General features: G+C 35.1%; 1 protein-coding gene across 10 annotated transcripts in view; it reads right to left on the bottom strand.

Moving 5' to 3' along the window:
* CCSER2 (coiled-coil serine rich protein 2) overlaps positions 1–12,759 on the bottom strand; it is a 191,114-nt gene that overhangs the window by 81,105 nt on the left and 97,250 nt on the right. For all 10 annotated transcript variants that reach the window (XM_027590133.2, XM_027590117.1, XM_027590125.2 and 7 more), the window contains one exon: positions 4,289–4,484. In XM_027590133.2, coding sequence (XP_027445934.1) covers positions 4,289–4,484 — 196 coding nt within the window. The remainder of the gene's footprint in view (positions 1–4,288; positions 4,485–12,759) is intronic.

Raw genomic sequence — 12,759 nt, 5'->3', positions numbered from 1 at the left:
GCTTGATCCCAGGACTCTGGGATCATGACCTGAGCTGAAGGCAGACGCTTAACCACTTTGCCACCCAGGCTTCCCAACAGAGAAGAAATTTTTTAAAAACATATAAACCATAATGATAAAGAGCATTACAAAGGGGACAGAAACTTTAATAAGTGATTTAGCAGGACTGGAAAAAGACCTGAAGTATGTATAGATGGGGAACATGGATAAAAAGAGAACCAATTTGCTCCCCACAACCCCAAACAGGGTCAAAATGCTAGATACTGAAAAAAGTAAGAATATGACCGATCAGAGTTAAAGATGATGGGAATTAACTGGAAGTCTGCATAAGGCAAGAACAGACTTCCAGTCTTCTACCTCTATTCCAAGCAAAAAAAATCAGAGGTTGCTTCTCTGGAGAAAATAGAACAACCTAAGAAAGAAAAATCCTCCACTCAATAGATACTCAGGGTCCTCCACTATCCATCTAGTACTATAAAATCAAGCCAGCCAGTTGACCAGCCCAGCCCATGTACAAAGAGTCCTGAATCAACTTTTTAATTCCTCACTCTTAAATATTAATAAACAACAAATAATCATTAGATATTTGAAGAAAGATTCCAAAAGAAAGAAACCAAAATAAACACAAAGAACAAAATGACTATTTGGAAAGAGAGAGATAATACAATGAACCTAAGAAATCTTAACAAAACCTAACAGGAACACTCTACTTAATATAGTTAGTGATGAAACAAAAATTGAATGATATGAATAAGGAGTGGTATATAATAAAGAGTTCTTGGAAATGAGGATACAATTGCCAAGATAAGTAATTCACAGAAATGAAGAGCTGGAATATGATGTTGAGCAAATATACCAGAAAAGATAATCAAATCCAAAGGAAAATACGAAAGAAAAAGATGAAAGATTGAAAATCAACTCAGAAGTTCCAGTTTGTAATTACCAAGAATTCCAGAAAGATGCAGAGAAAGTGAAGTTAAAAAAAAAAAGAAAATTTCACACAATATGAATCTCCAAAGAGTCTACTAAATTATCCATACATTAAGTGGGAAACATATAAACAACTACAGCAAAACTCAAATCCCAGGACATCTCTGTGAAACTACATAATGCCAGAAATAAAAGATTAAAGTGCCAGAAAAAAAATTACAAATCTCTCAGAAAAATAAAAACGGGCAATATAAAATGTAAAATGGATCAGAATGTAGACTCTTCTCAGTGGCTAACCTGAATCCTAGAAAAGCAATGCATTCAGACTTCTAAAGGAAAACTCATTTCTTCCATCCCTGCCAAATCATTAATATCAAATATTAGAGTAGATAAAAGAAATTTTCAGTAATGCAGTAACTAAAAAAAATTTACCATCCATTTGCCCTCTCTTAGAAAGTAAATTAAATATATACTCTAGCAAAATGAGGGAATAAACAAACAAACAAAAAAAGATACACAAGAAATAGTATACCCAATCCCAGAATATGACAAAAGGAAAGCCCTGCATGATAGCTCTAGAGAAATCTTCAGATGGTAATCTGTTCAGACTAAAAAGGTTAATTGAGGTGGAGAGAAGGACAGAAATACTGCATTTTCATTAAGTCTCTAAATACTATGTGAATGTTTTAAAACTATGTATATGTATCATACTGAACTTCTTTAAATTTAGTAATATTAAACTGGAAAAAATAGAGATAGTTATATGAAATCTTAAACTCATTCAGCTTTTAACTTCTATTAGCATTTTGGGAAATTTCAAAGATGCCCTAAAAAGATTCTGCAATTTTTCTTCTCATAATTTTGTTTTCACTGCATAAACAAAAAGTAAAGTTAACTTAACCAGTGTTTACTATAACATTTCAGAGGTCATAATGACAAAAAAGAACCCATTAAGAGAGTCACAGTTTTTCTTAATGTGTCTAAAAAAAGTTTTCTGTTTTTATGGTATTTTATCATTGGTTATCATTTCATGTATTCTCTCCTGAATTATTCTATTTCTCCCATTATTAGAGATTAGGCCTGGTCTGGTTAGCTGGTATTTATCGTGCTTCATGTTTCAGAGCAATAAACCCAGACAAAAAAGAGGGTATGTGGTATAGGTAGTACAAGGACTGATTCAAAGTATATATCGAACATATTTTAGCTACTCCCCACCACTTCTACCTTCTCTTTCCTTTGACTCTGAAGCTTCTGATAAGAAAATCTCCCCTGGGCGCCTGGGTGGCTCAGTTGGTTAAGCGACTGCCTTCGGCTCAGGTCATGATCCTGGAGTCCCCGGATCGAGTCCCACATCGGGCTCCCTGCTCGGCAGGGAGTCTGCTTCTCCCTCTGACCCTCCCTCCTCTCATGTGCTCTCTCTCTCTCTCATTCTCTCCTCAAATAAATAAATAAAATCTTTAAAAAAAAAAAAAAGAAAAGAAAATCTCCCCAGACTAGTGAGCAGAAAAATACTATAAACCAGAGTATATCTCCTAGTTACAGTTAAAACCCTAAGCTCTATGTTTGGATATTTCAATCATGAAATCTCTTTCTCCCTCTAAAGAAGTCCCAGGATCTCAGATCTGAAAAAGATCTTCCACTTTCTTGCTCCCAGCCATAGCACAGAGTTTATTTTCAAAAAGTAATCCAACATCCACAAGAATGGAGAAGAGTAGTCCAAAGAATCCACCATCAAGTACTTACATAACAATTTTCATGAATTCAACAGGATATTTACACAAATCGTCATTACTATTACTAACACAGGAGCCATACTTCACTTCAACTAGCCTTTACTGAGCATATATCAAGAGTTTGGTTTTGATTGACACCAGGAATTCTAAGAATTGGTCCCTGTTCATAAGAAGCTATAACATACAATCCTGAGAAAGGTAATCTAGAAAATAAATTCAGCAGAGAAGCTAGATTGTTCATTCTCAACCATAATTTTAAGCAAAAACGTGGCTAGTCTACAAAAAATAAACACAGCTTTAAAACTAACCAAAAGATATCCATGATTTAAAATTAGTATTTTATTCCTTAGTTTTCTGCTATTTATCTGACCTTGTCTGTAAGTTTGAACAAAAAAAAGTACTATTGAATGAGAAGCCAGGTTCTAACATCAGCTCACCTTGTGTCTTTGGACTTTGGACAAGTCACATCACTGCTATGAGTCTAGATTTTCTCAAAAAAATGAAAGGACTATCAACAGATGAATGGATAAAGAAGATGTGGTATATATACACAATGGAATATTATGCAGCCATCAAAAGGAATGAGATCTTGCCATTTGCAACAAAGTGGATGGAACTGGAGAGTGTTATGCTGAGTGAAATAAGTCAATCAGAGAAAGACATGTATCATATGACCTCGCTGATATGAGGAATTTTTAACCTCAAGAAACACACTGAGGGTTGCTGGAGTGGCAGGGGGTGGGAGGAATGGGGTGGCTGGGTGACAGACATTGGGGAGGGTATGTGCTATGGTGAGCGCTGTGAATTGTGCAAGACTGTTGAATCACAGATCTGTACCTCTGAAACAAATAATGCAATATATGTTAAGAAAAAAAAAAAAGAAGAAGAAGAAGATAGCAGGAGGGGAAGAATGAAGGGGAGTAAGCCGGAGGGGGAGACAAACCATGAGAGACGATGGACTCTGAAAAACAAACTGAGGGTTCTAGAGGGGAGGGGGGTGGGGGGATGGGTTAGCCTGGTGATGGGTATTAAAGAGGGCACGTTCTGCATGGAGCACTGGGTGTTATGCACAAACAATGAATCATGGAACACTACATCAAAAACTAATGATGTAATGTATGGTGATTAACATAACAATAAAAAAATTAAAAAAATGAAAGGACTGAGGAAGACTAAACTTGAAGCTTTCAAACAAAAATTAAATTATATGACTATGATTATGTAAGTAAAAACTGCTGTTTATTTCCTACTTAGCTGAAATTATAGTAGCAGCCACTGATGACTAAATGCCTGAATACCATACTTCAGGTATTAGATCTCTAAATTTACAACTACTATTTCTAATTCTGTCAATAATCTTAAATGTGGGTACTACGAAAATAAACAAACAGGAGAAAAATTGGCTTACCAAATACCACACAGCTCATAAATGTTGGGGACTGTACTGAAATATCACACAAAATCCCATGTTTTCTCCAACGAAAGTTTGTTATGTATTATTTACAAGCATTATTTCTAGAGAAATTTGAATAGATGTTAGAAACCCAATTAACTTAAAAAAAAAGTAAAGTTAATCCATTTTGCAATTCAAAATTTCAGAGCTAAAAATGTTCACATATACTCACCTGATGCAACAGACGTTTCAGTTTGAGTAACTGAGTTTTTACAGCAGTACAATCTTGGACCATGTGCCGGAGCGTCATCTCATCCAGTATCACTGTATTTTCGGGTACATCTACAAACATCTTCTGAGCCTGGAAAAAGGGGGTCCCGCCATAGCTTTCAAAATGACCCAAAGGAGATTCTCTATAGGGAGAGCCTCTGGAAGGGCAGGGGAAGAAGTTGGAGGAAAAGATATACAATATAATTTCAGAAAGAAATAGGGTAATGAAATTATTGCAGTGATTATTACAAATCATTTATCATTATCACATAGCCTTTGACTTTTGCTTACCTCAGACACTGAATTTATTTCCACCAAAATTTCCAATCATATAAACCATAATGACATGGTTTGATATGATATCAGTTCTAGTTCTCATTAATATAATTATCTTCTCACTCCTCCCCCTTTTTGTGCATTTTACACATTGGTGAATAAACCTTATTCCTTAGGAAATGGAGAGAAACAAAAAACTCTAGGGAAAGGCCTTGCCTGAAAAAAATTATACTTATTTTCCTTGCCTGAACAGATTGTCTGCGCTTTAGCTTTTGACTTTAATTGGCCTCTTGAACTTCACATCTTTTTTTAGCCCCATAACTATGCTGCCTATGTTAATTCCCAGTTTGGTCACACACCCCTAGATTCCAGTCTCTTGTAAGTCCCATAAAACAGTTAAGACAGACGAACTGTTACTTCTTATTTTGTTTTTACATTATTGATAAATCTTCTTTTCCAATAAAAGTTAAACTTGGTTTTTTTTTTTTTTTAAAGATTTTATTTATTTATTAGACAGAGAGAATGAGAGATAGAGAGCATGAGAGGGAAGAGGGTCAGAGGGAGAAGCAGACTCCCCGCCGAGCAGGGAGCCCGATGTGGGACTCGATCCTGGGACTCCAGAATCATGACCTGAGCCGAAGGCAGTCGCTTAACCAACTGAGCCACCCAGGCGCCCAAAGTTAAACTTGGTTTTAAAAAAGTCTTATATACACCATGTATTTCTAATCTTAAACTATATTTAAAAAAAATCGACTCTAAGGGGTGCATAGGTGCCTCAGTCGTTAAGTGGCTGCCTTCGGCTCAGGTCATGATCCCAGGGTCCAGGGTCCCTGCTCGGTAGGAAGCCTGCTTCTCCCTCTCCCACTCTCCCTGCTTGTGTTCCCTCTCTCGCTGTGTCTCTCTCTGTCAAGTAAATAAATAAAATCTTTAAAAAAAAAAATTGACTCTAAGAAAATTTAAACTTCCCTTTAGTTTCATACAATATACATGCTGAAAAAAAATAAACAACTAGGGCTGATGTGTTTCAAAGATGTGAAAAACACAATGTTTTAATTAGAAGTCATTAAGCTACAGCAATTTTGAAATTACTTCATTCACATAATACATAATTCCAGTTGGTTCTTAAGACATGAACTTTTTATATATGTCAATATATACGCATATATATGTATATTTAAATATAAAAATAAAAAACATATAAAATATATAAAATAACACACTGAAAGAGTATTCTCTCCAATATAATGGCTATGTTAACATATCAGGATTAAAGTTAAATTCATGATGCATTAAATTTGCAAAAGCCACACACATTAATTTTTAACCAGACTGAAAAAGTAGAAACATGGTTTTCACTAAATTCTCTAGTTTTTAAACAAATATTCCCAAATCCCCAAACTCTTAAATATTCAATATAAGTTTGATTTTTACAAGATTATATTTCTCTGAAACTATTTTTCATATTTGATTTCAGGTCTGATTTTTGTTTTAACCAAGGAAAAAAAATTTAAGAACTTTTAAATTTTGATCCATAGTTAAGACCTAATGTATTTATATATAATTCTGCTTTATTTTTATTGGTTCAAATTATAGTTGAATTATTAAATTTCAAATACTGATCAATTAATATGATTTAACCATTCATTACTGAATAAATGGACAATCTATACATGAAATGATAAAAAATATATAGTAATAATAAGGTAGCAAAGCAGTAAAACAAAAATATAGAATCATCTGGCCTATGAAGAGTGAGATAAGCGATGTTTTCCGAGAAAAAAGCTGACATACTTTGGAAGATTTTCTTGGACAGAAAAGAACCTGGGTGAACTATAAAGTATGAGGTTTGAATTTGACTGGAATGAAAAGTGAAGGCTTTCTGGAGAATGAAAATGAAAAGCAATGGCACAAAGTGCAAGGCATGTTTTTCAGGGACAGGGATACTCTTAAATATGGCTTAAGAGGCCAAAGATAGCCTGAATCCAATTTATTCTTTAACTTCATCCCTTAACACATCTGCCTCCCACAGACTGACTTCTTAATCCACAGTCAATTACCTGAGATTGCCTGAAGCATGCTACAATCTCCCCCATCTCCAAACCTATGTCAATCTCTCTGTACTCCTGGCCAGGCTACCCACCCTGCCCTCCACTGCACACTGGATCTGGAGAATGGTAACTCTTCTTCATCTTAAATTAGTTGGCATTTCCTAGGGAAAGCTTCCTTAATCCCCCAAAGCAGGGCTTGGTACTTCCACAGGTGTCCTTATAGAGCCCTTCTAGTATGCCCCACCATATTACCTGACATAGTATATTGTGTTCATTTGCAATCTGTGCCAAATTATAAACTCCATGAAGACACAGACTATATATGCTTTTCCTCTATGTCAGAGACCAGTTAGCTTTTTATTTATTTTTGTTGCTGTTGCTTTCACTGAATATTAAGGATCATGGATTTTAACCCCTAGGTTGTTTCTTTTCAAGCTTCCATCGCTGAAATTCTAAAGTTCTTTAGCTACTACTTTAAAATTATAATCTGGAAGCAGTTACATTAAAAAATCCCAGTTAATAATCAAATTAAACTTTACCTGCTATGTTACCAAGTGAATAAAACAAAGATTAGAGAGGGAAGGAGACTGGTCTGCAATCTATAAGAAACAGGTACAGAGTAAGGCTTATTTTAGGTTTACTAAATATTAACCACATGCAAGGAACTAATGAATTAAAAACGTTCAAAGGAAGAGCCACAAGTCTTTATCACTAATAATATAGGGTCAAAGATTTGGTATCTAGAAAACCACAATGGTATAAAAGAGCCACCTCTTTCCTAGGATTAAGGTTTAAATCCTGACTGACAGTAACTACCTACTGAAAATACTTAATATCTTTGGGCCATAATTTCTTTAACTCTCAATGTTCTTGTGCGAAATTCCAGTGCGAAATAAAGTTGATATACCTTAGGTTGCATTTCAAATACTTCCACTATGAGATCCAAAATGAAACTTACATATTCTCCTCATACTAAAATGCTACTTCCTCCTAAAGCCCTTCCTGATCCCCTCAACTAGATAAAACTAGCACTTTAGGATCCTTAATTTATTTAGTACAATTAAAGAAATCTATATAGCTGTTACCTCTAATTAGATTACACGCCCTTTGAAAGCAGGCCCATGTCCTATTTTTATATTATCTGCACAGATTACCTGAGTTCAAATCTCAGCTTTGTCAATTAGCTAGTAACAGGACAAGTTACTTTAGCAATCCTTCATTTTCTTGATCTATAAAATGAGGATAATAAGAGTACTTACCTCATTAGGTTGGTATGAGTCTCAAATGAGGTAATATATGTTAAAGTGTTTGGAACAGTGCCTGACGTACAGTAAATGTTAAATAAAAACTAACTGCTATTGTATTATTGTTGTTACGATAATTTCCAACTTCTTTATATTGAAAAAATTTTCTAACATAAATGTCAAAAGAATACTATAAGGCCATACAACCTTCACCTATATTCCCCAATTGGTAAATTTTAACACAATTTGTTTATACTTGTGTATTTGGTGTGAAACCATCTGACAATACATTGGAAATAACATTAACACCTTACTGAACTTTGCTGGAAAAAAATGAAGATAACTGAAAAGGTCAAGAGGCAAAAGAAAACAAAGATGGAACAGAAAGCAAATATAAAACAGGGGTTATTTTCAGAAAATAAAAGGACACTATTAAAGACAGGAGAGGAAAAAAATAGGACAGAAAGATAATGAGGATTTTGAGATTCCACATTCTGAGAGAATGATGCAGTTCACACATGGAAATCTGAACCTTTAAAACAGAATGAGAGGCAAAATCACTTTCCAAGAGTACAAGCACAACCCGAGGGTTGAAGACATAAAGAATGTAAAGAAAAATAAATATGACACAACAGAGGAATTATTGGACCCAACACCTCATAATAAGTTGACAGGCATAAATCTGTATTTGTATACAGATTTTAACAATCGTGGATTTCTGGTAGAGAACTCAGACAGTGAAAGCAACAGAAGACTGCATGCTGTTTGCGGGAATACCCTGGACAGTTAGCAGTGTGTTGGCACAGGCAGACTCTATGTAGCTGACCACAGGCCAAGCAGGCTGTTGAATATGAAGAAGTGAACCAATACAGGTATGGGTTACAGCAAAAATGAGTCCAGTAGTTATAGAAGCGTGAGAAAGAATTGTCCACCATCACCAATATTATTTAACATTGTTCTAGAAGTACAGCCAATAAAATCATCCCCCAGAAATGGGATCAGAATAACTAAAAAGGAATCTCAAAGAGATAAGCTTTTTTAAAACCCATTTAAACTGAATCCATACAATAGCAGCACCTGATATTCAATCCACACACCTAATAATCACATCACTGCATAATCATTATTGCAGTTTTAAAGGAATCTCTCCAAATTACGTGGCTGTACCCATATACTTATATCCTTCACTTCTACCCAAGCTTCTCAATTACTAAGATGTATGATTCTGTGCTAATCTGAAGGCTTGTGATTCACACGTTAGAATAGCAAGTGGAAATGTGTGTGTAAGAGACAGGGAGAAAGAGAATTTTTCTTCTTCATTTATTTCCTAATCCGAGTCGCACTTCAACTTCACAAAACCCTTAGTGTTTCTTTTTTCATCTTTAATAAAAATTGTATATTAAAAGTTAAATATATGTATTTTATATTCATGGCTTTATATTTTTTCAATGTTAGATTCAACACAATCTCAATCAAAATCCCACCAAATTATTTTGTGAATATCAACAAAGTGATTCTAAAGTTTATATGAACAGGAAGAAGAGCTGGAATAACCAATACAAAGAAAAAGAAAGTCAGAATACTGACACTATCTGATTTCCAGTCTTACTACATAAAGTGACAGTAATCGAGACTGTGGTACGGATGAAAAAATAGACAAATAGATCAGTGGAACAAAAGAGAGAATCCAAAATATATCCACACATATAGTCAAATGATCTTTGACAAAAGAGTAAAGGCAATTCAAAGGAGACAGGATGACAGAAATACCATATGATCTAGTAATTCCACTACTGGGTATTTACCCAAGAAAACAAAAACACTAATTTGAAAAGATACATGCACCCTATGTTTACTGCAGCATTATTTATAATAGCTGAGATATGGAAGCAACCCAAGTGTCCACTGATAGATGAATGGATAAAGATGTGGTGTGTGTAAGTGTGTGTATGCACACAATGGAATATTACTCAGCTATTTAAAAAAGAAAAAGAAAAGATCTTGCCATTTGCAACATGAGTGGACCTACAAGGTATTATGCTAGATGAAATAAGTCAGACAAAAAGACAAATGCCATAATTTCACTTATATGTGGAATCTAAAAAACAAACAAAGAAACAAAGAAACAGACTCTTAAATACAGAGAACAAACTAATGGTTGCCAATGGGAATCTAAGTCGGGGGATGAGTGAAATGAGTAAAGGGTATTCGTGGGTACAAATTTCCAGTTATAAAATAAATAAGTCACAGAGATGAAAAGTACAGCACAGAGAATTTAGTCAGTAATATTACAATAATGCTGTTTTGGTGACAGACGGTGACTATATTTATGGTGAGTACTGAGTAATGTACAGAACTGTTGAATCAAAATGTTGTACACCTGAAACTAATAACACTGTATGTTAATTATACTTCAATTAAAAAGTAAAGAAAACCTACAAAAAGAAAAAAAAACAAAAAAACAAAAGAGACTGGATAGTTTTTTCAACAAGTGATACTCCAAAAACTAGAATCCATACAGAAAAAAATGATCCTTCACATTGCTCACAAAAATTAACTCAACATGTATCAAAGACCTAAATGTAAAACTACAAGGTAACAAAGAAGAAAATCCAGGTGACATTGGGTTGGGCAATAACTTTTTAGAGACAACACAAAAGTACAACGCATGAAAGAAAAAATTTATAAACCTGACTGCATAAAATTTAAAACATCTGCTCTTTGAAAAAACACCATTAGGAGATTTGAAAAGGAAGTCACAGACTGGGAGAAAAATATTTGTAAAATATCTGATAAAGGACTGGTATCTAAAATATATAAAGAACTCTTAAAATTCAACAAGAAAACAAACCAAATTTAAAAACGAGCAAAAGTTCTAAGCAGACATCTCACTAAAGAAAATGTACAAATGGCAAATAAGCATATGAAAAAATGCTCAATATTATATATCCTTAGGGAACTACAAATTAAAACAACAATGAGATATCACTACCTACCTATTAGAATGGTTAAAATTCAAAACACACCACCAAATGCTGGTGAGGATGTGTAACATCGGGAGCTTTCATTCATTGCTGGAGAAAATGCAAAATGTACAGCCAATTTGGCAGTTTTGTACCAAACTAAACATCTTACTATATGAGCCAGCAACTGTGCTTCTTGATATTTATCAAAATGAGTTCAAAACTTACACACGTAAAGGTTTAGAGTAGCTTTATCCATAATTGCCAAATTTTGGAAGCAATCAAGATGTGTTTCAGGAGGTGAATGGATAAATGAACTATATAGTACACGTACACAATAGACTATTATTTAGTGATAAAAACAAATGCGCTATCAAGCCATGAAAAGGCATGGAGGAAACTTAAATGCATATTGCTGAGTGAAAAACGCCAATCTGAAAAGACTACAACTTATATGGCATTCTGGAAAAGGCAAAGCTATGAAGGCAGTAAAGATCAGTGGTTGCCATTAGTATTGGTGGGGGTTGAGGGAGAAGGAAGGGATAATACAAGGAGGATGTGGTAGTCTAAGGGAGTGAAATTATTCTGTATGATAGGTAATGGTAGATACAGATCATTATGCATTTGTCAAAGGCTACAGAATGTACAAAAGAGTGAACCCTAATGTAAACTATGGATTTTAGTTAATAACAGTGTATCTATATTGGGGTGCCTGGGTGGCTCAGATGGTTGGGCGTCTGCCTTCGGCTCAGGTCATGATCCCAGGGTCCTGGGATCGAGCCCCAAATCGGGCTCCTGGCTCGGTGGGGAGCCTGCTTCTCCCTCTCCCCCTGCTCATGCTCTCTCTCTCTCTCTCTCTCTCTGTTTCTCTGTGTCCCAAATGAATAATAAAATCTTAAAAAAAAAGTGTATCAATACTGACTGATCAGTTGGAACAGCTAATGCAAGATGTTAATAATAGGAAAAATTGTATAAAAGAAGGTGAGGGAGTATATGAGAATTCTCTGTGCTTTCTGCTCAATATTGCTAAGACTAAAACTGCTCTAAGAAATGAAGTCCATTAATTAAAAAAAAGACAGAAGGAAGTATTTCTAGAATGGCAGAATAAAGATCTCCAAAAAGTCCACTCCTCCATAAAAGCATTGAGAACACTGGCGAATTTGTCAAAATCAACTTATTCAGTACTATGGAAATCAACCAAATGCCTGCCACAACCAAGGAGCACTTACCAAAAAAAAAAAAAAAAAAAAGTTGAATCTTGGTGAGAACAAGCTCTGTGGATTTTAATTTACTCTATTGCCATGCCTATCTCCCCAGCTCCGTGGTAGCTTGAAAAACAAGAGCCTTACAAGCATAATAGCAGTGAAATTCAGCAATCACTAGGGGGAGGGGTGAATGGTAAACTGGGTTTGGAATTCTTGGAAAAGCACCATTTCCAGAAAATAGTTACTATTTGACCTAACTAGCACCTCCCTAAGAAAAGGCCCATTCTCAGTTGTTTTATTTGACCCAATTCCAAGGTTTCTCAGTGGGAACAGCCTTATCTCTAGCACATTTGTTGGAAAAAATCAGTGCAATTGTTTAAAATTTCAAGCTGCCAGAGATGGTGATCGAAAAACTTAAAGAAAAACCTGAGGAAGGAGATGCCTACAGGAGGCTTTGAAATGCCCCAACATATTCTTGGACATAGAGAAGGCCATACACCTATGTAGGGCTATGCATGCCAAGGAAATACATGGAAAGACCTTCACCTCTCACATTTGACTGACCGTGAGTCTCTGAGCAAGGAGGAAACGAAGGCTAAGGCAGAGCTGCAATACCAGGTTGTTCAAAGTATCCCTAAACACATACACATATAGAGCCCCTTGGCAAAGGCTGGGATACTTACGGTTCAAAACATTT

This window comes from Zalophus californianus, chromosome 15, assembly GCF_009762305.2.
Source record: "Zalophus californianus isolate mZalCal1 chromosome 15, mZalCal1.pri.v2, whole genome shotgun sequence".
Classification (NCBI taxonomy): Eukaryota; Metazoa; Chordata; class Mammalia; order Carnivora; family Otariidae; genus Zalophus; species Zalophus californianus.
The sequence above is the reverse complement of the archived record's forward strand: the minus strand, read 5'-3'. Positions and strand labels throughout refer to the sequence as shown.